The sequence below is a fragment of the Heliangelus exortis genome, chromosome 2 (assembly GCF_036169615.1).
Source record: "Heliangelus exortis chromosome 2, bHelExo1.hap1, whole genome shotgun sequence".
NCBI lineage: Eukaryota > Metazoa > Chordata > Aves > Apodiformes > Trochilidae > Heliangelus > Heliangelus exortis.
The window spans coordinates 64,412,546-64,437,751 of record NC_092423.1 but is presented as its reverse complement, the minus strand read 5'-3'; the positions used below and the strand labels follow the sequence as shown (position 1 = coordinate 64,437,751).

The 25,206-nt window shown below is 41.7% G+C and overlaps 1 protein-coding gene across 2 annotated transcripts in view; it reads right to left on the bottom strand.

The window, feature by feature from the left end:
- Positions 1-399: 399 nt before the first annotated feature.
- NEDD9 (neural precursor cell expressed, developmentally down-regulated 9) overlaps positions 400-25,206 on the bottom strand; it is a 77,934-nt gene continuing 53,127 nt past the window's right edge. For both annotated transcript variants that reach the window (XM_071736449.1, XM_071736448.1), the window contains exons 2-7: positions 22,535-22,975; positions 7,413-7,514; positions 6,473-6,574; positions 4,810-6,033; positions 4,413-4,502; positions 400-2,998 (exon numbers count right to left, since the gene is read on the bottom strand). In XM_071736449.1, coding sequence (XP_071592550.1) covers positions 2,489-2,998; positions 4,413-4,502; positions 4,810-6,033; positions 6,473-6,574; positions 7,413-7,514; positions 22,535-22,975 — 2,469 coding nt within the window. In that variant the 3' untranslated portion in view covers positions 400-2,488. The remainder of the gene's footprint in view (positions 2,999-4,412; positions 4,503-4,809; positions 6,034-6,472; positions 6,575-7,412; positions 7,515-22,534; positions 22,976-25,206) is intronic.

The window sequence follows — 25,206 nt, the reverse complement described above, 5'->3', positions numbered from 1 at the left end:
CCCACCTTATTGTAGGATTTTGTCAAGAGGAACCGCCCTGTTTAGCTCAAGGACCAGTGGCTGTGGGTGGGGATGCAGCTTGCACAGCAGAACAGACACCAGGAATGGGTCAGGAGTGCGGCCTGGTACGCTGTAGGCTCTGATGGCTGTATTTTGGATTTGACCCCTTGTGTAGCTGAGCTGCATAAATGGTTCACCTGCTGCTTCTGGACAGGCAGAGGAACAGTCTGTCCCCTCCTCTATATTGAGCCTGAAGGTCTCAATTCACCCTACAAGCACTGATCAGTGAAAAGATGGAAAGTGAAGTCCTCATTTTAGAATGGCTTTGACAGTATTAGCAAGCAGCAATACTTCCTTTTAATATGCTTAGGGGATTCTGAAAACAAAGACAATGAAGCCTTTTTAATATATATAAAAAAGCTAGACATTTAATAACTTTAAAATGATTCTCTACAAGATAACAAATTGTAATACGGGCTTGCAGTAAAGGTTCTCCTTTGGAAAGCACGAACTATCAACATAATCACTAAGCTTCAAAACACTTTTCCACTTTCTAAGAATATAACAGTGAAAAAAAAAATGGACAGGGAAATTCAAATGAATCCCAAACACCAGTACTAAGCAGGTTCGTGTGGATTGCTCTCTGGTAGCTGTCTGTCACTTACAATAGTGTAACTCTGGATGTTAGGCCAGAGCCAAGCCCTTGAGCTGAGCCTGGGCCACCTGAGGTTGTGGTGGCTCCTGCTGCCCTTCCAGGAACATTCTGCAGATTCTGCAAGTGACATTCTGGTAGCTAAGAGCAGTCGTCTTCATTCTGAAACACTGCATTAAGGCTGCAAGATTTCATGCATTTGTTATCTAAGGCAAAAGAGGCCATTTCAATAAGGCACATATTTAGATACAAACTAGGAAAGGGGGAGGGGAAGCAGAAGTGCCTGCTTTGTAGATGCTACTGATCGCACAGCTCTGTATTTACCAGTGAACTCCTCGCTGGTGCAAATGCTCAGAAAACATCAATGTGGGGCAACCTTGAATTATTTAAGGACACCAGTGTTCTGGCTTTGAAAATGACAGAACTGTCTGGAATTTACCTGAGCTATTGCTCACTTTGAAGCTGTTTTCTTAGACTGAGGACCGTAGGCAAAGGCGTTCCGTGACTTGCTTTTAGAGGGCTCACAGAAGGCAGTGGTCACAAATGAGCTTATGTGTGTTTTGGAGCATCTGGCATCCAAATTTCTAAATTTCAGAGGGTCTTAACTGAAAATCACTGGGTGGGATAGCTTGTACTTGCTGAGGGAATGGCTCCATTAAAACAGGAGGTCATTTTTTTGGCAACAGTATAGTGCAGAAGGACCAGCATCTATGGAACAGAATTCGGAAAAGAAGACCCAGAGATGAATGTTAAGTCAGAATTGTAACAGATGCAATTAATTCCCTATGTCCTAGAAAAATAAGTGCTATTTAGTCATTAAATTGTGTATATGATATAGAGATGTTTAATTACCTGGTATTTCAAATTAAGCTGTTTTCTTTCCATACAAATTACAATTTGTATGTAAACCTCTCTGGAAGGGACTGGTATTTTGAGACACCGATCGTCTGCAGCCTGACAGATGAACCCAATGGATCCTGGGGTGCTCTCAGGATAACTCTGAGCCCATGTACAATACGGCTTTTGAGCCCGATTGTCAATTTTAATTAGCAATGCAAGGGCATAAAAGGTAAATATGTATGAATTTACACTGCTGGGAATCCATCCACCTTTGGAAGTCCCATGTTGTGCAGCTATTAGAAATACTGAAATCTGAATGCTGTAAGAGATTAAAAACCTTCCTGCTTAGAAGGTTCTGTTCCTTACATAGCCTAATATGCTTTCCTCCCAAATGCTGTACACCTTGCTTGATGCCCTGCCTGCTGCAGTTGTGCATATACGCTACTCAGAATAACCCAGTGCTGTACATAACAAAGTAGCATCAGGAGGAGAGTTAAATTTAATGGAATTAACCTATAGAAAGTAATTCCTAAGAAGGGAATAGAGTTCTATGAGAACCATTACACTTGCTTCATGGATTGCTACGAGTCGGTTTCACAACCACGTCCATGTGCCAAAATCAAGATGGAATGGAACAAAAGGAGTGCAGCATCCAGTTAACAAATATCCCGAGGAAACAGGCAGTATATACAAAAGATACACACTGCTTACCCAATGCATAATTTTTAAGGTGCTTAATGGATGTTTTAGGGAATGTAGCAACATATACATATACGCAGTGTATAGAATCTAAATGTGTATTTAGAAACATAATACAGAACCAGATATATTCCCAGATCCCTGATTTAATTAGATTCTCTAACAGGTAAGAACGTATTTAAAATATCTCATAAAAAATATCTAAAAAAAAATATAAATGGTAACATTTACATAAAAAATAGCTCCAGTTTGTCTGCTTTTCTGTTTTGCTTCTCGAGGACTGGATTCCTCTGGCTTTCATAGGGATGCCATTCGGACCAGTGAGAGTTTGAACAACTGTGCCTGACGGGACAGCTCTGTTACGAGGTCCACCATCTTCTGCAGGGCTGCTGTGTTGGGGTACTGCAAGGCGGCCGTCTTGGTAGCCCGAACAATACTCTTCAGCAGCTCACACAGCTGGTTGCTGGAGTTCATTACTTTGTTGCAAATGTCCTGAGTCGTCACCTGCCTTGTGAGCATGTCCCCAATGAACACGAGTTTGTGGGCACTCAGAATGACGAATTTGCTATGGGCCACGAAGATCCGGGGGGGCTGAGAAGCGTTGACGCAACTGAAAAAGGCATCGATGGCATTTAGGAGGATGTTGAAGTGAGTCTCACATTGGTCAGAATAGAATAAAAGCAGCTGGCTGTCATGGGAGGTGGCAGTGCTGTTGGCAGTCTGGAGAGCCTGAGGTGGCTTCCATTTTGAGATGTCGTTCTCCACTGGCTTTTTGATCTCTTGCTCCAGACGTTGAAACTGATTGATCTGGAAGGCAAGTAAGAAGGCTCTCTTCAAAGAATATTCTTGTAACATGTTGTTAGGTAGTGCAACCTCACCTCATGCCTCAGGGCATCACTGGGTATCCTAGACTGACCTTATGCTAAAAAAAAAGTAGCACATATGTTTTCTAACATCTTTGATATTGGAGAGTGGGGTAATCAAGTGCTTTGGTTACCATAAATCCAAATACACAGAGTTCGGAAGAGAGAAAATATCTAAAATACTTCATTTGCATTAAAAAACCACAAACAACAACCTCTCAATTTATAGGCCGTTGCTCATTTGGAATATTCCGAAATCAGGAGTGAGAGAGATGGATTGAAATGGCAATGACTCCTACACAGGCTTTAAAAAGCTGTCATCCCTTGTGGGATTTTGAGATGACAAAGATTTAACTCTCACCCCCACACTGCTTGAACAACATTGCTTGAACAATTTTCTACCAAATGATATGGCAATAACATATCAAAGACTTAATACGAGGGCAAAGTGACAGCCCTGGATCTTACACAACCTGCTTTTTTAGTGTTGGAAGTGATGTTAATCACAGTGTTTAAGCTAATGGTATTGATGTTCACTGAACATATGTGCAGGTGGCATGTGCACTCATTGTGGTCCAGTGGTTAAGGCACTGGGCTGCAGGTCAGAAAAGCCAAGTTCTCAAGCTGGCTGTGTAACTGACCCACTACAAGAGACTCCAGGAGTCCTTTTCTGTGGTAGAATTTTGGAGACAGCATCTGCTTTTCATCAGACATATGGACTGGGCACACCACAACAGTACATGGAATAAAAAAAAGTGATTAGCCTCTTAAAATGAGATGGCTGGAAATTGCTTTCAACAGAAAGGATTACTCCTGACATGAGATGCCTTTTTAAAAACTAAGAGCTGTGGCTGTGCTTCCAGTCAATTAGGAAGTAGTAAGAAGGAAAAGAACAAGGCAGAGATGTTGCTCTTAAGAATAGCAACTCTGCAACTTAAAACTTGTCTAGCACAAGTAATGCCTGACACAGCTGTGCAGGCTCAGGAAGGTGCTACAGTCTTGTACAATCTTACTGCTCACCATCTCTCATTCAGAACATGACAGTGCACATCCTTGTCCTTTGTGTTGATAATGCCTTAGTGGTGAAGGCTGCCTGGCACAAACCCCATTTGGAAAGAAACTAACCAAAGAAACTTACCTGGAGCTGCTGTTTAGCCAAGAACCTACCTGTCATCTTCACCACCTAGCACTTGGGACTTTCTAACTGTGTGTGCTGGCACTCCTGCACACCTCACAGCCCTGATGCTTGCAGCTGCACATGGCTAAGGGAAAGGCCCCTCCTGCTTTGTTTCACCAGTGCTCCTCACACACAAGGAACACCACGTTTCAGTGCAATTACTGCACTTCAGCAAACGTACCTGGTGGTGCTCCAGCTCCATTTTGCTCTGCTTGATGATATTTTCTTTTTCCAGCAGTTCTTTCTGTTGCCTTTCAAACTCTTCTTTCCCCTGTTTTACAGAACATAAGACACCAAGTTGAATCAAACCCGCTCCTGAGCTACATGACAACTTGTAGGTCAAATAACTGGATGCTTTGTATTCGTTTTTCACCAGTAGTGCACCAGTAAGTACAGAGAAGGAAAGGATAATGTGGCAGATCAAAAGGCTATTGCTATTATGTATGCAACAGTCCTCCTATTAGAGGAAGTAATCAGCCTGGTGAATTTACTCGTGAATATTTATTAGTGTGACAATCTGATTGTAACTTTTCTGCAAACAGCTTCTGCAAAACCCACAATGTGCTGGCCTTACTTACCTGTAGATGAACATAATCATAGTCATCCATCCAGCTCTTTTCTGAGGTCTCACTGGTGGTATTGTGAGGGTGCTGACTTTTATTCAGGAGAGGAGGAAGAGAACTGCAGTGGTTCTGTGCTTTTTCTCCGTGACGCTGCTTCTGTGGATTGTCATAGACACAGTCAGGAGAGTTCATGATATTCTCTGGTATGTTTTTGAAACGTGAACTGCTCAATGCCTGTTTGAAGAGCACCTCTGCATTTACACTGATGGTAGTGGTCAGTTGCTTGGCATCATCTGGGACTGTCCTTGCCACCATGACAAACCGATCCAGGTCATCACACTTGTTCTGTGGTCTGTTGACAGCTAGAACATTCAAAGACCAGCTGTAGCTGTTCAAGTCCTGACTGGTTTGGGTGAGGATCTGGTGAGAGTCCTCCAGCCTTTGCACTTCCCTCCTCATTTTGTTAAGGAGGCTGAACTCAGACAGGCAGGAAGCATTGGCTGCTGCCCCCTTTGCAAACTGGAGGTACTCCAACAGCGACTGCTGTACTTTATCCACAGAAGTGTGGATTTCATTTATGTGTTTCTCCATATATCCGTAAGAGCGCCAGTCTGCTGTAACGAAGGCCATGAGGTTATTGACAGCTGTTTCCACCGTCTGCTGGAGGTGATAAAGCCTCTCTATAGCAGTGTCTGGATCAAGAATTAGTCTTTTGTCCTGTGCAGTTGATGCTGAGAAAGAAGAGTCTTTTGATGTCGTTGATGATGTGGACATGTTACTCCGTGTGCTTCCTGTGCTGGAGAAAGACAACCTGTTCATCCCATCGGTTACATCCTGTAAGCCTTTAGTATCTTGGAGGACTGGTGGTGGCACATCATACACACCTTCTCTTCCTTCTGAGAGGAGACTTTCACTGAGCCCTGTCTGTTGTCCCGGGAACACAGTTCCTCTTGGGGTATCATACACATCCTTTTGAGGTGCAATTTGCTGCCCAAGAAAATGGTTTTGATGACTCATGGGGAAGTCATAAACGCTGTGTTTCTGTGGCACTCCATCTGGCAATAAAAGGCTCTCAGGAGAAAATCTATTAAGTTCTTTCCCAGTTGCTTTGGTGATGGGAGGGGGAATATCATAAACTCCTTCTGATCTTAGACTGTGGCCCACTGGAGACGGAAAATCCTGCAAATTTTCCCTCAGGCCTGTATCATCTCGACACGCAGATGGAGGTGTAGCATAGACCTGAATCACAGAAAAAACATGAAACCTCTAGCTAGAACAGCAAAATATTTTACATCTTCCCTACGGCCTATAAAATGCTGGGATGGAAGACCTGTCATTGACTTTCATGGAGTCAGCTAACTGTCCTGAGTTTGACTGAGTGTCAGCTTTAATATCTCACTTTTTGACATTCATCTTGATGCAAATGCTCATAGCAGCAAAATCCCAAAAGGCAGCATGCTGCCACAAAGATAATGTAGGTCCATTTAGCAATTCACATTCCATAACGTTAATAATTTTAATGCAGTGCTTCACTTTACAAGTTTTGACAGTTGAAAAAAGTAAGGAAATCTTTTAATTATTTTATCTTCCTGCAGGATCATACGCAAATTCTTGTTTAAACATGTCTGTGGTCAGACATGAATGTACAAGAGCTTCTGGAATCAACATAATAACTTACCCCTTTGGCAGGTGGTATGTCATAGACTCCTAAGGATTTTGCTTCTCCCATGGGAACTGCAAGTGCAGGTCCCTTAACCGATGTGGGGGGGATGTCATATATCTGAAGAAAGAATAAACTGGTTACAGAAACAAGTCACCTCAGGAAAGCTGTGATCTCAGATGAGCGTATTTTGGTCTTCATGTTTCCGCTCAAACAGCCTGAAGCTGATCAGAGCTCTTCAGCTTTGTTTCATATGGGAAAGCTGCTTGGATCTGCCTGGTATTTTGGGCAGTTGGGAGGAAATGAACTTTCCCAGGTCACCTCTGGGCAACTGTGGACAGAGGCTGAATGTCTCATAACCCATGCTTCTCAACAATTCCAGCCATCCTGTGTCTGTCTGTGTCATGAACCTCAATGGTTTTCCCTAAAGGAGCTGCTCTGTCAAAGAGCCATGGAGAGATGCAGGGCTGTTGAGTTACAGGTCCTGCAAACATCCACTCTAGGTGTCTGTGGGGGATTGAATGCTAAACATAACAGAGATATATTTCAAGTTCAGTGACATGGTGCAGTAGATAAGTGGCAAAAAACAACTCCCTGCATAGTAGTTGCTCATTTAGGCGATAATTTTACCCTTACTGAGTGAATTATTGTCAACTATGCAACAAGAAAGTAAGGGGGAAAAAAAATCTTCCCAGGCAGCAAGTTTATTCTGTTGAGATACAATCTTTGATCAAAACATAGAAAACAAATGGGACTTTTGTGTTTGGTGTGCTGCCAAATCTTAGTCAACATCAAATACAACTTTGAAATACTTGTGTGCTCTGTGAGTAAGCCACAACATCTAATTAAAACATTTTCTCTCTGAAATGAGAGAACTTGCTCTGCTCATAAACCCCTGGCAGAAATGAATCACCTTTTGTGCCCTGTCAGTGCTGTTGGCAGTTTTATTGGTACTTACCCCTTGGAGAGGGCGAGCAGGGGGGATATCGTAGGTATCCTTCTGGTATTTGGAAGGGAATTCATAAACATAACCTTGTCCTGACCTGACTGGAGTTATTACCTGTGGGATAAGAGAAAAAGAGGAAATATAAGTCTGTGAGGATCTTGGCATGCTCCCTCTGTAGCTGCACAGGGTATAAACAATCCAGTACTATTAACATTCATGCTTTATGTGGCAAAGTTAGGAACACAAGTCTACATATACTTCTGACAGTTAAACACCATAAAATAACTCTTAGTAGCTACAAATACACCTTCTTTTCCTTCCAGACCATTCTGACACAGCTGCTTGCTGATTCCCCAGCAGGTCTAAGAGAGCTTGGACCTTTCTTCCCACTCAGCTCCCACTACCACAGACCACACGAGGCGATGGATACACCACCCCACGCACTGAGACCAGGGTTGGGTACAAACTGGTCCTGTTGATACGTTGAGCATCACCACTTACTGACCGAAGCTTAAAATCCTATTTTCAGGTTCTGGGACTTTACCCCTTTGTTTGTGGAGGCATTTATCACCTAGTCTGGAAGGTTGTCTCACCTTGTCTGGAAGTGTTACTGTGCTCCACAGCACAATACCCTAGATCACAGACTCACAGAATGGCCAAGGTTGGAAGGGACCTTAAAGATCACCCAGCTCCAACCCCCTGCATGGGCAGGGACACCTTCCATTAGATGAGGTTGGTCAAGGCCCCATCCAACCTGGCTTTGTAGATGACTGAGTGGGAGCTGTGGCTTTGGAAATTCTTTATATGGAAAAGCTATGCTTAAACCTTCCAAATAGGGACATTCAATTTTGTTCTTGCCATTTGGTTTGTCTATATTAGTGGCTAAGAGATAGGAAATATAATGGACAGGAAGTATAATGCAAGAGCAGCCCCTGAAAAAAACAAAAAGCTTAGAAATTACATTTTTTTTTTACATTCTCTAAACCATTAACTACCATAATGATTTCAAATAAAATCTGGTGAAAAATAAATGCCCTATGTCTTGGACAGCATCTGCGTGGCAGAATGTCAGTATAGTGTGGTAAAAAAAATGTTACCCAACCCCAAGAAAGAGCTGGGTTTATAGTGGAAATGCTGACATCTTAGCCTCTGGTGGTGCTATTTAGCTCTAAGAAAAAAATTATAAATACTGTAAACCAAAGGCATAAAATAGCAAATTACATGGGCTTGTACAAGATGTGGCTTTGTACACAGCTGGGGAGGATTTTCTACCAGAGCCACCTAACTGTCTTTTTCTAAAGTATGCAGGACGTGCAACAGCATTTTTTCCCAAAAGCTCAGCAAAGATCCTGTAACAGTTTTTGGTGTAAGGAATCCTAGCATTCTGGCAGATATCACTGTGAATTTTGCTTGACTGAGGTCTGCGGGGAAAGTCCCTGATGCTAATAACCCTTCTTCTCTCTGCTATGTTGGTATCACTCATTTTTGTTCTTTTTACTTGCTGCTCAAATATTACTGTGCAATCTCTGGCTCTGTACCATGAAATGATCACTAGATTTTGCCTCAGAGGTGACTGCCATGCCAGTTCTGTCTCAATGTGAGCAGCCCAAGCCAGCGTGCCTGGTAGCAGCAGCCACTGCAAGTGCCTTAGGTGAGGGAGGAACATCCACACCTGGCAGGTGGGGTGAGACAGAGGTTTTTGCAGCTCCTTTTCCATGCATTAACACCAGAGGACAGGACTGGGAAGCAATATGGTGTCCAGAGCGCTGGATCAGCTTGCTGCCCATCAAAGACTCCTGCTGAACTGGCTATAGGATTAACAGGGGAAGACACAAGTTGTTTTGTTTTATTTTTAATTACCTTAAAATTTATTGATCCGTTGCTCCCCGTAGGGCTACCATTGTAAAAGGTATCTACAGACAAAAATTTAAGAAAGTTCTCCCTTAAGTTACTTGAAGCCTCCTGTAATGGATCACTCCAGGTATTACCTGTTCCCAGGCCACTTTCATGTAACACTGGGATTCTTTCATTTGCCTGAAAAACTTCTAACTTGCATCAACATCCCTTCCCCATGCTATTCCTGACAGTGAAGACTATTGATCAGACTAGCACAGTTTCCCATATATTTTTTGCATATTTTTTTTCAGCTGCATGTTGCCAGCCAAATGTTTTCCACCCAAGTCAGGAACAGGAGGATTTGATTTTAAGCAATGTTTACTCAGAGGATTCCTCTAGGGGGTCCAAAGTTACAACCATGGCATTGCTACAATAATGAGTCAGTGGGTGTTTAAAACCAATCCTCAGGGAGAACACAGGGAACAGTGACAACAAAGGGCTGTTTCCTGGGCAGTCCACCTCCATGAGCCCTTCTGCTACTGCCAATGCTGTGGCATTAGGCTGCTTGATAATATGCTGGAAAACTTCTTGATCATTCCAGAGGAAAAAACCCAGACTGTTCATGGTGGTAGCCAGGAGCTCCACACCAGTGAGTAAAGTGGGAAGGACCTGGGACCACCATAGTTTAGCTCTGTTTCACCTGCTGACTGCTGCCTAGCCAGAGAAGGTGGGAGGCAGGCTGTGTCAGGATCCAGTCCTTCTCAGTCTGAAGTTTTTATAAACCCTTGCTCAGTTATGGTCTACTTCAGAAGCTGAGCTCTATCCTAAAGCCATAGCAGGAGTGAAATTTGACCAGATCTTCTCCAGGCCTCAGATGTGTGATGCTTCTTACAGTCTTGCCCTTGGAGGCAATGTATAGCACCTCTGCAAAAGATTTATGGCACCTCAGTCCTCCAAGGTTTGCAAAGCACTTCAGAGCAGCTCCATTACAAAGGCTCAGTGATGACTGTCCTAAACATCTCCTGCCAGGACACCACTGCTCTCTCCTTGCTCAGAGAATTAATTCCCATGAGCAAACTCAAAGAACAGTCAAAGGTTTCTAACACAAAAACAGAGAGGTGATCTGAGTAACACAGGTAATAAGGCATGGAACCACAGAACATTGGAAAAGACCTTTAAGATTGTTGAATCCAACTATAAACCTAACACTGCCAAGTCCACCACTAAACCATGTTCCTAAGCATGTACAAGTGAAAATATTTGCTCTTGTTGTTACAGATTAACATGATACTTTGCTTTTGTGAAAACAAGCCTTGGCAAAGTAGATGATATCCTTACACTGTGAAGCCTGAAACATACATGGAACAGAAGCTGTGCTCATGCTCAGTATTTACAGAAAGATCCTCCGTCCTTGCACTCAGGATTATCATGCAGCTGCAGTTACTCTTGTAGCTCATCCTTAGACACCTTTCCTATTTTTCAAAAACGGTCTGACATGCCTTTATGATGCTGTATTAATGTTTACAATACTCCAAGGCTGCTGTTTTTATTGACTATGCTGTGTTACAATCCTAGATAACTACATTAAAGATAAACTGTCCAGATGAAAGAAGCCACTTTCACTCAGTGCTCCAGGACTTTTCTCACCATGTATCTCAACCCTTTTGCTCTTTCCCAGACTTGACTAACCCAAAGCAGTGGCCAAGCAAGGTCACTCCATTACCTGGATGTAACAAACCCCTGCTCTGGGTGCTTCTGGCTGTTGTCAAAGGAAGTGAGAAGTTAAAACAAGAAGTGCCTGATTCTGGGTATTCACAACTACATCCTGCCTATGTTGGTGACTGTGGACAGAGCTGTCTGCAGGGTTGCTACTTAGCAGTGCCCTCTACTTATTTTCAAAATATAAATGCATCAGAAGCTTTTGCATCTGCTCCTTTCTAAGCTTCTGAAAAAGCTATACTAAAGAAAACATATGAGAAATCCAGCAACAACCAAGGCTTGTTGATAAGATGAAAGACAACTTTTTTCTCCGGGTGATTCAGGTGCTCTTTCCCGTGTGGAGGATTATTATCCAGCAACAACATGTTCTGAGAGATTTCATCGTAAAATCCTCTACAAATGCCAATTTGGTCTGCAGTGAGTAGAAGAATGGTTCCTGTTGTACCTCCACTCCCCTTCCAACACTTTTCCTTAGGTTAAGCGTGCCTCTGGACTGCTTGTTCCTAGCCAGTTCCAAATAGAAGCAGCTCTTCACCAAGACATATTTTGAGTGAGCATTTTGTAACAGTAATTAAAATATTACCCAAGCTACATGACAGAGTCTTAATGTGGAGCATTTGTTCTGACTCTCATGACCCCATAAGGGAATCCACTGCTGTTTCTGTATGAGGAAGACGGAGGTAGCAGGGTAGGAGAAGTAAGAAAGGTACCTAACCTAATGTTTTCAGAAGCAGCTTTTGACTGTGGATACTCACTCATAAATATATTAAATTAGCTTGCTCCTTCTGAATGGGACAGCCCTTTCAATGCACTGTTGAACCATTTATGGTTTTGAATGTTTGACAGCAGTTTAGTTTGAAGTAAGATTTCAGAAGGAACAACGTGGCTGCAGAAGAAAAGTTCCCCTTTTCCCACTCTGGAACAGGGATAGCAGCCCTGTCTGGTACTTAGGGATTTAATTCCCAACAAACGTTACTGAACATCAGACCTCAAAAGGATTATTTTTCCTTTTACCCCTTCTCCTTTAAGAATGCCTGTGGTCATCCAAGTTTAAATAATCCTGCATTTCAAACCAGCAATTTCCCCTGTTTATGCATTAAAGGAAACAGATGGTGTTCCCACAAACTATCTAGCCCCACATTCTCAAAACACTGTTAACCACTTAATCCATGCAGAGCAACTAACGGGAACCAGGTTTGGCTCTGGTGGAGCATGTGATGAGCCTGCTCCAAACTTTCAGTACTGCAAAACAAAGACAGTTGAGCAGAAAATCTGTTCTGTTCTTGCAGAAGACTATGCTGTTCCAAAAGCAACTACTTGGATCTTTTCCATGCCAATGGCATGTTCCTAACCAAGCAAAAAAGCTGAATGTGTATGTACTTTGCAAAATATCCAGTCCTGTGGTTCATTAAATCCCACTTCCTTAAATATAAAGAACAAACCAAAACCCATCCATTTCTCCTAGGATTAAAACAGACCTTAGGCTGCAATAGAGAACGTGCCTAACCAAGGCAGCAACAAGACAATTTCTCATGCTTACAGCAGATGCACAACACTATAGTTTACATTGTTTAACAAGGACAAAAAGCAAATAAAACTACTGAAGCCAACAGAATTACCCTGAATTTATAGCAGTACTGTGGAAGGCAGTCTGTTCCCATGAACAGCAATGCCTGATAGGCAGAATAGAGTGATGGGAAACAAGCTTTGCTGAATTTCACAGGTGAGAGGACCAAAGCACAGGTGTGTTGCATTTCTGCAACTCCTTGCCCTACCCAGCAGCAGACAAGGGAGCTGAAAAGGGCACCTGGCTCTTTCCCAGTTTGGCCTCTTAACCCCAAGAACCTACTGATGCCTGGTGACTGCTCTTAAATGACATCAGTGATTTTCAGAGGTGGAAGAGACACATGAAGTACATTTTATGTATTTATTTTAAATCCTGATGAAGTATGGTATTAAAATATACCTCCTCACATGATGCTCTCTTCTTCACCCCATGGGTATCTCTCAGCAGATGATGAGGTAATGCCTCCAACAAGTGCTAATTGCAGCTATCAATCCTGTCTATACACAAATCAGCTGCAGCTTACCCTATGAAAAGTCCTGCTTTGAGGAGGCCAAATGGTGGTTCATACCCTGGGATGTTATAAAGATTGGATATGGGAAAAATGAATCAAAATGTAAGTAAATGAAAAAGAGCCTGCTTGTTTTATGTTTGAAAGGATTCTGCAGATTTAATACAGAACTTTAGTTGCTGAAATTCTGTTCCTAACCTTCTTCCGTGGAGCTTATTAGGCTGCGAAAGAAGTAGCTGAAGATAATATGGGGGAATTATACAAGAGAAACAATTAGGGGGGGAAAAGACTAATGCCTATTCCCTTGAATTCCTTGTACTTTAGAAGGCAGTGGCAGGAGCTACTGAACAAATGTGGATTAGGCAGCAAGCCACCTCCTGCTTGCCTTCTGGCCCTTCTTTCTGTTTTGCTGCATGGACTTAGAGGAAGACTGGAGTGACTCCTTAATGTTTTGGGGTTTTTTTCCTTGGGAAAGATTCTGTGGGTAGGTGTAACTGCAAGAAGATTGTGTTAAACAAAAGTCTCTCTGAGGTACTCTGGGTATTTGAAAGAACCTGGCTACTTGGCTAAAGCCTCAGCTTTCCTACAGAAAGCTCACAGTGTTTTCTCTCTGCAAGCTGCATTAAGATTTCCAGTGACTGATAGTGAGGTTCCTGACAGTAATACCTGTTGTATCACTAAGTGTTGTCTGCCAGAGGAGGAAAAAAAAAAGAAAAAAAAAAAGCTTTTTTATGAACCAGCAGCCTCAACTTATTTCTCAAATATGATTACACACACTGTGTTTTCCAGCTGTTAGTGAATATAGGTTGGAGTTTCATTCACAGTTGTGCTAAAGGATGCTCGCTCTTAAAAATGTTTGTTTCTGTAAGCTGCTATAGGTTTTAAGTTTATGAAGCTGTAACACTTCATTTTAACCTAAATAATGTATGAACATTGGGCATAAAATGCTGTAGTAGACTATTTTCTGCCAAGACTCAACTGTTAGAGACCTTTTGATCAAGGCTCACAAACTGAAATAGTGGGGAGGAAGCCTATAGAAGTGTTTCTTCTAATGCACCAGGCTTGTAGCTGCAACTGAGTTCTTTCTAGTGCTGTGAGCCCAAAGTTCCTGCAAAGCAAGAGGAAATCAGCAGAAATGACTGTGTCTTCTTTCCTGGGCTGAGTGAATTATCAGCTCTACTGTGTGGCAGAAAGAGATGTGGTATTGATACACACAGTGACATTGCCACTTGTCTTTGATCAGGTATTCCCCAGTAGATTTTCTGAGAAGTAAGATTCAAGATGTGTGAAGATAAGGAAATGTGACAAATGTTACCCTGATACAGAAATGATTCATAGTTCTTGATGTTTCCATCTTCAAAATACCTGCATATTTTCTCCTATGTTTTATGGTAATTTATTGTCCAAGACCTATACCTATGCAGATTTCCTTTTCTGCTGTAACTGTATGTGCTCCCAGGGCAAAAGCATGTCCAGATGTCACTGATTCATGGTGTTGAATTACAAATGCTTAACTTTGCAGGCTCGGGGATTTAAACAGAAACTCCTAAGCATGGCTATGAAGTGCCTAGTCTTCAAAAACACCCCTATGGTTTTGTAATGCAAATAACAAGAAGAAATGAAAATAAGTATTAGACTTTTCTCCTTTTGAGGCTGTATTATTTCAACCAGATTTTATGCAAGCTTTTGTTTGTGACTCTTGATGATGTACAGCAGAATCTGATTTAAAATCAAAGAAGTGACATCACGAGCTAGCCCTGATTCAAACCCTCAGCTGCTGGTGGTAAGGGCCCAGCCAACTGCTTTGCAATGAGCCTAATTCTGACTTCTCAGCTTCTGGTGCAACCCTTTCCAGTAAGCAGCACATAAAAGCATGGCTGTTGTATTAATCTACAGAGTTACATAAATTAGCGAAGTTCCAGTTAACATAAAATGACAGGGCTGGCTGCATTAAAGGTAGTGGAATAATGCTGATGTGCATCAGCTATAGTTTTGGATTATGGTGGATTATATTTTGGATTATTTTTGCTTGCTGCCGGTGTTCACAGTCACAAACCAAATGGAGCTAGACAGAATGGTCTGTCTCTCTACAGACCTTACTGAATGAGCACTACCAGGCACAAAAAAGCTCAACAATTTAGTCACTGACAAGGTTCTTTCTTTTAATGACTCTTTTATGAACTGATCCTGCTCTTGCTCACATCAACTCTAAGGCTTTCTGCCAGCTGAGTTACGAGCAGCATTTCTGCTTGCTTCAGTGGAACAGGCTTGGTGCTGACTGGCCTTGAACTGCAAGGCTGTCTGGGAAGGGGTATTTCCTAACTTCTGGTGGAGTCATTCTTGTTTACAAAATGAGATTAGAAGGAGCCAAACCAACACTTCTGCGAATGCCCTATTTTTTGAGAGAAAAGAATAAGAGACAAATGTAAAACATCCCTGGTTTTAAACTATCAGCATTTATAAGAGAAGTGTGAAGGGGAATACATGTGCAGTACTCTAAGAGTTTTACCAGTGCCTTCCCCATAACAGTTACCAGTTTTTAGACAGACAGTGACATCACTATTTCTGCATGTGTTGGACAACACAGCTAATGAGCTGACACATTGCAGTATTGGTGACATAACAGGTATGCACTCTGAAATAAATGTCTGTGGATGTATCCTACAGAGAAACAAAATCCCCTAATTATTCTAGTGCAGAAACATGTTTATCTGATAATGTGTTCTCTGGAAACACGAAGAAATTTGGGCTTGAGTTCTGATTAATGAGAATGTGTGGCAAACCTCAGCATTTTGGTATCTTGTCCATGACCAATACTTTAAGCAGCATCTTGCTTTGGCCATCCCAGTCTGCCTAGTATTCTCATTTTAAAAAGCTTGTCATATGAAGAATCATTTGGCAAACACACACGTTTTTTCTATGCTAGTAATACTATGACTGTTTTGTCACAAAGACAGAAGCCTACATTTCAAGTTGGTTTGGAGAAGGAGAGGAAATTAAGAAAAAAGATAAGATGAGGTGCTGGGACAGGTAGGTCAAAGAGCAGTCTTAGTATTGTGAATGACATCAAATCCTAAAGGCAAAACCCCAATAAACTAGTTTGAATCAGTCCAAACAACTTGTTTCATATCTTTTGAGGAGTTTCATCTTATTTCTGTTATTTCTTCCTTCCTATATTGAATTTCTAGATGGAGAGTTGGAGGTGGGGGGAGGGACAGCTTTGTTTGGGAATTGCTCGTATAGGGTATTTCCATGACATCTTGCTTCCCTTCAGGTACCTTCTTTCTTCCTTTAAGATGTTTCTCAGAACACATCCTTCCCTGTCACCAGTTTCAATTTTGGTGAATTGGTGTTTCCCAGTAGGCAAAATGAAGGTTGAGATGAAGCATTGCCAAAGAGTTTCAATTCCACAAGAGCACACTTGATGGTCCACTTAGGCAGAAACACTGGAACTGTCCCTTACATCATTTTGCTTGCTCTGAGAGAAGGAGGCAAAGAAAACCTTCCATGAGGAAAAAGCTCAACTTAATTTGATTTATAGAAGTTCTCTGGATCACAAGCTGTTCTCTGGCTCTGTTTCTGTATGGGTTTCTCAAGGCAGCTGTACAGACAAGTGCTCCCATTAACTGGTGTTTAGATTAGCATGGCTTGCTTTGGCAAGGTTATAAAAGGTATAGATACCTTTTCAAGAGATATAAACCCCATGCTTAATTGTCTGTTGCATCAGTATAATAATTATACCAGACCTCAGTCAGGACTGATTGTGTACATTAGAAAGCTGTGAGGATAAGCATGTTAATGTCTTTTAAGGATTAGAGAGGGTAAGGCCTTACAGAAAGAACTTAAGTACATTAATTTTGCTTTAATTCCAATCTAATGATCTGTCTGAGGAGAAAGTCTAATTTAGATTCAATAAGGAAACAAGAAACAACCAAAACCGAACGACAAACTGGTACAATATTACCACTCTTGTTTAAAAAAGAAAAGTGGAAATGTTTCATGCCAGATACATGAAATAATGATGTTCTGATGCTAATTAGTCTTCCTCCAAAACAAAACATCTATTAAAAAAAAAAAATAACCATTGAATGCCTGCAAACCCTTTAGATTTCAATAGAACTGTTTTCTGGCTGCCAGCAATCTGTCTTGCTCCATCCATTTCATGTCTCCTCAAGCCATGGTTCTTCCTTCTGATGAGATTTGCTTTTTGAGTAATCAGATTTCTACTCTTGTTTTTGTAAAACACTTCACTGTTGTGCTTGGGTTTTAGTACTTACATGGAAATAACTAGATTATCCATACTTGGTGTCCAGTCAGTGGGTTTTCACAAGTAAACCAAAGGTCCAGTTAGGTTTTTAACTACCAAGAAAGAGCCCATAAGCTTGCGTTTTCCTTTTTATTATTATTCTTTTTCTAGGTAAGGTTTGATCCTGCACTTGTGTCTGTGCAGGCAGATTTGTGTCCTTGAGGACCTCAGTTAGTTGGATGAGATTACAGGACTGGCCTGTTTTCTGATACTACAGGGAAAAAATGCATGCCTTTGGTCTACAAATAGAACTGATTAAAGAGAGCCTTGCACTCAGGGAGAAACAGGGAGCAAATGTTGAGCTCATGTGTTTGCTCAGCCTAATAAAATGCAGCCTTTTTCTTAAAATAAATCTCAGTAAATCACATCAGTGTCTAACTACTGCTTAGTCTGACTTGTGGATGAGGGTTTCTTCACTCAGTGGTTTTCATGGAGACCACTGAGGACAGATTAACTGCGCAGGCTTTTTATCAGTAAAATGGCTTTTCTCCTATTACTGTCACAAGGAAAGTTTCACTTGTAACTCCTGAGTCTAAGAAGAAGGCTGTGTGCTGTTTTTGCCACTGAGCTCACATGTAATTTGAGAGAATTTCACCCTTCATAGCATACTTTGTGAAACAGAAAACTGAGTGTTGAGGTACATGTTACCATTCCTGCTGCACTCAGCGTATTTGCTGTGTGTTCAGAACTTTTAACACTGAAGTAACATTTTGTTATGAGAGAGACAAATTTCCAAAGTAGAATTTGTAATGTCAAAGCAGAAGAGGAACTATAAGATGATTGCTCAGGCCACTTAAGTAAACTGTATCACAGGAATCCGTGGTATTTCAGGCTTGAGGGTAAATGGGAAGGTTATTCTATCTTGGAATGTAACTTCTTCATTTTGACAACAAACTATAAAATACTAGATATGCTCCCATTTTTTTTGATGATGACATATATCTGCCACACAACTAACTCTTTACTATGCTTAACGTACGTCTCACTTCATGAACACAAAAATAGGCAAGAAAAAAAAAAAGAATGTAAAGGCAAGCTTATTTCTGGAACAAATGTTATATGCAACCATTTGTTTCCTCCCAGCTAAGACAGTACTTGCTTAATTGGAAGGAAAAACACCATAATGTGCCTAAGAGGCTTCTGCTACTGAAGTCTGTGCCAGAACTGTGAGGGTGGTGCTGCTTGTGGGGCAGTGTTTCCACTTTCTCATGGATTCAACCAACATGACTCTAACACAAATAAAGAATGGGGAACAAAGTCTGTTCCCTTAGCCTTGGTTTACCCAAACCTCCTGCTGAAGGGAGTGAACTCCTGAAAAAGGTGGAGACCACAGGATGGCGGGGTGTGAAACCCTTGATCTGTCAAGGTCATGTTTTTACTTGGAAACAGGCCAGGGATGCTCGTGCATGAATACGAGTTCCCTCCCTATCCTGTTTCATCCACTTTTAAAAGGTGGATAAGTCTGAGTGTTTCCTGAACTATAAAGTTCTAGTTCAAACAGACCAACAAGCAAAAAAGCTGATATGTTCCAAGTTGGCAGTAATCTCTACTTGCCAGTTTGTTGATGCCTTGTGGGAGCTGTAGTTCATCAGCCTCATACTCTGTTTTATGCTGGTTTCCCTCGATCAAAAGTTCTCCTGAAAGCTACTGGGTCCTGCAGAAAGCTTTCAGAATTTGCCAAAGCTTTCCCAACAGGGAAATGTTCCTCTTAAATTTCTTGGCCAATTCTGTTTCCAGGATGCCAGGGGCAGCACAACAGATCAGTTAGAGGAAACACTGAACCAGAAAAAAGAATGCTTAAATTATGGTTGTGACTTTTTTTGACGTGTAGCTTTCCCTAGGTTAAAGCTACTGTGTGAACTAACAGTTTATCATAAATGCAAAAGAAGCTTTTGGCTTTAAGAACACCTTTTTCCAGAGGATGTTCTCAAAGCAGTCTGCACAGAGTGAGCTCCCTCATAATTACCTCACACATTTTGCAGATGAGATTACAGAGGTGCAAAAACACCACTTAAGACCATGAAGAAGCATGTGGCAAAGATAAAACCCAGATTTCCTGAATGTCAGATTTGTCTGAAGGCTCCTTCTCTTTGCTTGCTGCAGCAAAAGAGAATAAGTTTGAAGGCAGAGCATAGAAAGAAGGAATAAATTCTGAGATACAGCTTTCATATCTTTATGCTTCCCAGGCACTCTTCACACTTAAGGGTGTAACCATTCTGTGACTAAACTTGCAGCACAGCTTTTATAGCACAGCTAACCACAGCTAATTTTAAAACATGCCTCATTATCTCTGTCATTTGTAGGGTGAGTTTTAGAAGATGGTATTTTTATTTGATAGAAGGAGCTGATACAGCTCTGTTGACAACAACTAGATTGGCCAGAATCAATTCATCATTGTAATTACCTGCCTCAGGACTCCTTTTTGACTAGCCTTGCCTTTCTGGCTAACAAGATGTGTTACCTCAGCAGAGCTTTATAACATGCCTGCTGTTGATTTACTGTTGCTTAAGGCTAGACAATTCCTGCCTGACAGCAGTTCCTAAGCTTTGCCTGTAAAACTTGAATGGCAGCCAAACCACACATCTGCACAAAGAGAATAGGCAAACGTACACAGAAATGGGTAAGGCAGACACTACTGCTGGTTCCTGCTTGGAATGGTGTCTAGAGGACATGGGCTTCTCCAGCTACTGCTATGGGAAGGGAATTGCCTTCAATAAAATGATCCTATCCTAAGTAACAAGAATTAGAGGTAGGCAGGTTGGCAGCTACTTTGCTGAGGGTAAAATGCTTTATAAATATGTGTGTATGGTTTAGTCTGCTGTTGGCAGCGTAATCATTTGTTTCTATGCAGTGTAGCTTATCTTTCATAGGTTGCAAGGAATTAATGAAGCAGGTTGTACTTCAGACAAATAAGTGGTCTTAATTTTCTAAAGAAGGTGACTTGAATTCAGAAAAATTTGATCTCAAACCTACAGAAAAGACAGAAACTTATAGAAAACAGGTGATTTAGTGCCTCTGATTTTTGCATCTCATCAAGAAGTTTGCACTTTACTACAATCTTGAATTTTCTCAGTGTACCTAGGGTTTTAACACAGTCCCAGTAGCAAACAGTTTTAAGCAGAATGTCCTATGAGTTTCAATGGAGCTGGACTAGGTGGAGGGAGGGAGAAGAGACTTGGCCTGCATTTGGAGAACTTTTCCCTTTCAGCCTTATACTGTGCAGAATACAAACACACACTTTGTTTATGCTAAGTAAACTATGCTAACAGTCATCTAGGTAGGGTAGGCTGTAAAATCAAAGTACTTATTCTTGGGCTTCCCAACAGACTCCAGTGAAGCTCTGCAGTATATTGTATCTCCTCTGACCCCAAGCTGGCTAGCTGAGGGATCTCTGCATAGTGCTGTAATGTTTCATGCAGATATATGCCACAATGTGATCTCTTCTTGCTGCCGTGACAATAGGCTGTGCACTAGGTGTTCACTCACCTGAATGCTGCTGTGGATAAGTGAACTGTACTGCCCTAGAAAAAGATGTCACTATATCTAGGCTATAGGGAAGAGAGAAAAAGAGAGAAAACATGAGGTTTCTCAAGAAACCCCATGTAATCATTCCAACAAAGACCCTATCTCTACCTGTGCAACAAGGTTGCAATTTATCTCATTTTATTACCCACCCTACAAAGCATAATTGTGGAAAAGCTGAGCTAACAAACCTATCTAGAACTTGACTTGGAATGATTTAAGAGATCTTTTTCTCTTGCTCATAAAAAAAAAATCCATTTATATTTATTAAGGAAAATGAAATTATACCATGGAAATAAAAGGATGAGAAGATGTCTCCCAAACACCTGAAAGGAAAAGGCTGAGCTGGGGCTGAGGTGGGAGAAAAACCTGGAACAGACTGTTTTGCTAATCTAAATTAGGAGACTAAAACAGTAAGGAACTTCCTGACAGAGACCCTGTCTGCTCACATAGCTTGTATATACATACTATGCTGTAATCATTAAAGGCAAGGAGGATGGTAATAGCTGGAGTAATTGAGCTGGAGGGACTGTAGAAACTTTTCTTTCACTTGGCAATAAGGGGTTCTAGAAAGCCAGGAGAACCTCCTTTCTCTTTCAGGTTCTTTCCCTGACCCTGTTCAGCCACCAGGGTACCTGGTACATATGCTGTGAAAGTAAAACAAGTTATAGGAGATGGGGACAGCTGGAGAGGACCAACAGGAATAAGGGGGAACCCACATAATGCAATGCCTCTCATTGGAGATTGCGGGCTCTCAGCTGCTGCAACACTGGCTGTACCATGGAGCTGCTACAGCTGCCACTTTCAATCAAGTAATTAACTGTAGATAAACTTTAAGTGCTGTCTTATAAACCTGAGGTTCGGTGTTAAAACATTTAGGAAGAAATTCTTTGCAGAGAGGGTGATCAGTCATCAGAATGGGCTGCCCAGGGAGGTGGTGGATTCTCCATCCCTGGAGGTTTTTAAGAAGAGACTGATGTGGCACTCAGTGCCATGGTCTGGTAACCACAGTGGTAGTGGATAAAAGGTTGGACTTGATGATCTCAGAGGTCCTTTCCAACCTGGCTGATTCTGTGATTCCTCATTATCATCATACCGAGTTCTCTCGCTCTTCCAAGTATGGCCCTTGTCTCAAGTCTCAACAATCATTTCTTTTTGCTTTCTCTTTGTAGTTTAGACCCATTAGGACTTCTGCAGCAAGGGAGTACATTATTTTTAACTAAACAAAAATTACTTGGGCAGATGATGTAACTGTTCAATAAAATCTTAGAGTTAATCTTACTGCAACAGCTCTGTGGTTTTTTGTTTTGGTTTGGTTTTTTTTTTGAGCATACAATGCAAGAGTGCCATAGGCCAGATGTGGTTTGGCCTTCCAAAGTCTGTGAGGACACCGACCATGTACTCCCCCCACACCTTTAGCAGCTGGGGTAGCACAGCTCCAAAATGCTCTATTGTGTATTTCAGTTGCAAATCAAGTACCCTGTTATGGACTGCGCCTTGCTTTTCCTCCCACAGCAGTAAAGTTACAGCAGTAACTTTATATGGTTAAGATACAGGAAGGATAAATATATACATATGAAGTCCACAACCTACCACCAGGCATTAATTACTTCACCGGTGGTCAGCACAAGCAACCTGCAGATGGAGAAAAATGACATGAAAGCAAATGCACTTACTTTGTTAGTAAAAGCTGGACCTTCAATACATCTTTGCATAGAGGGTGGCACCTGGTAAATATCTTGTCCTACTAGACCATGACCAGTGGGTATTTGGTAAATTCCCTGATTCAGGTGGGAAGGTGGCACTTGGTAGACTGGATCCCGTGCCGAGGCATGTGAACTTGGCACTTGGTAGGTCTTCTGCTGGCTGAAGGATTGGTGCATCAATCCTGAACTGGGCGTATCCAGGCTAGAAGGACTGTCCTGTACCACTGGACCTATCAGGAGTTTCACACGGTTGCCTGGAACGATGCCTTGCCGGCCATGTAAGGAGCAGAGCCACCATCCTTCCAGACCTTCAGTGTTCTGTTCTATCACTGTCAAAATGTCTCCTTTCCGGAAGGCCAACTCCTCTGCACATTCGGGGACGTTATCATACAGGGCTCTTGCCATAAGATTCTGTGGAGAAAGAAGAGCAAGGGAAACCAATGAACAAACAAGCTAGAATTTTTCTAAAACTTCAAGCACATTCTAGGTGGAGAGAAAAAAAAAAGAACTGAATTTGAAAAAGAAGTGTGCAGGAAATCAAAGTAACACAGAAAATTATGCAGCACTGCTATTGAGAACTTTTCCAATAACACTACGTCAGATACAAGCTCTTTGTAAGGTGTATTCACCTGGACAGAAGTAAAGAGAGTTCTGCTCTTGGCACTGAAATGGTCTTCATGTGACTGGGAGCCTGTACCTTTATCTCTTGACATTAATTTCCAATTAAAGTGCTCTGTGTACTGCTACAGCTAGCTAATTGATATTTAACAGAAAACAACAAAGCTTTGAGGATGTAGTCCAGAACAGTTGTTTCCAAACATCTTTAGATTTTCAATTCCTAAAAGACTTTCCAGTAGAGATGCAGATTCCATTTGTGTAAAGACAGTGGGCTAGCTTTTCTTAGCAGTCACCTGCAGGCTCCTTAAAGTCAGGGATCAGTAGACCACCTGGTGAGAAAAACCAGCCTAAAATACAAATTGACATAATGTCAACTGTGATGCTCACACTGCTATGCAGTTCTGTGCCTTCTCATTCTTTCTGTAAAACTCCTTTGTGGCACAGAGCAGCACAGCACTAGCATAATAAGTAAAAAGCTTCCTCCCCTCACTGCCTCAAAACCAACACCACCACCAAAATAAAAATCGACCTCAAAGGACAAGGTCCTTCAGAGTCCCACGCTCCAAAGAAAGACCTTGAAGAGAACATTATTTAAAAAATAATGTGCCCAATGACCCATCTGAAGTCATGCCTTTGCCACTGGGAAAGCTGTCCTTGTCTGTGTGGGCCTGTCCTTATGTCAAAGAGCATACAAATTTAGGTAGCAAACATTACCATAGAGTGTGTTTATATGCAGCAGCCAAGGAGTGTCTTGGACCTGTGTCAACATAGTTTAAGTATTCTTAAAAGCTTATTGTTGCTCTATCATATCAAGTCAAGCAGTAACATTAATATAGGGAACTTCACACAGCTCTGTCCCAAGCATTTGCCTAGTATTTGAGGCAGGCTTTGAAGCTTGCCCTCACCTCCATTTTGTTGTAGCTATGCTACCAGCAGCACCACTAAGATGTTTTAAAAAGCCAGCTCCAAGTTAATGTAATATTGTAGTCTGAGATACAGATGTGTTACCAACACCTGCCATCTCCTCTCACAGATAGCTCCCTTTCCTCCTTCTCTGCAGGCCTGTATGGCACATCCAGTTCTTAATAAGCAGCCAAGCTTGGGTATTCAATGAAAAGTAGGCAAGGCTGTCTGTACTGACATTCTTGGACCCCTCACAAAGGCTGTGAGCGCTTAATTTCTTGGCTCTGGTGAGGTTTCCAAATGTGTTGGCAACAACTGCTCATGCCCGCCTGCAGTGCAGGCAGTCAGCAGAGATGCTTATAAAGTAATTGCAAGCACTTGGAAAAATACAGGGAGCCCTGGATCTTCAGCATTCTAGCTGAAGTATTTGGATGCAGTACACAAACTGAAATGGTGCTAATCCACCATAAGATAGGATATGCAGCTGCCTCGAAGACTTATCTTCTTTTTTTAAAGGGACAGTGTCAAGTACAGTTTAGTGGTTTTATCTGGTATTTATCCTCCTTCTTGGATATATGAAAATGTGGGAATTCTTTTTAATCCACTCACTGCTTGTTATATCTTTTCCCATTTGACACATCATGTTTCCCCACCATGTCTGTGCTTCAGCAAGACTGCAAGATTCCATTTGACCTTTCTCAATTCAATTTTGCTAAGTGTAGCGTGTGACTAGGAGGTTGTATGAAGGGCTGACTGGTGGATGGAGAAAGGTGAAGCTCAGATGTCACGTAATAGGTAGATGAATATGCTTTTCCCAAGATGTGGTGTTGAAACAAGATGAATGAGATCAGTTTTCTCAGAATGGGGGATCAGCTTTCAAATGCATGAGAAACACTGGCTTTGCCTTTCATCAGCATCATTACTGAGGTCAGTATAAATTAAGCTTTGGATTGTAAAAGCAGAACTGCCATTTTGAACTCCCATGTAAACAGCAGCACTGGGGCCCACTGTTCTCTCTGATGTACGTCTACTCAGCTCGTCAGTCAACAACATAAAGAAAGGCAAACAGATATAAAGCAGGGAGCAATTTTGCCCATGCCTTGGCAGAACTATAAAACTGC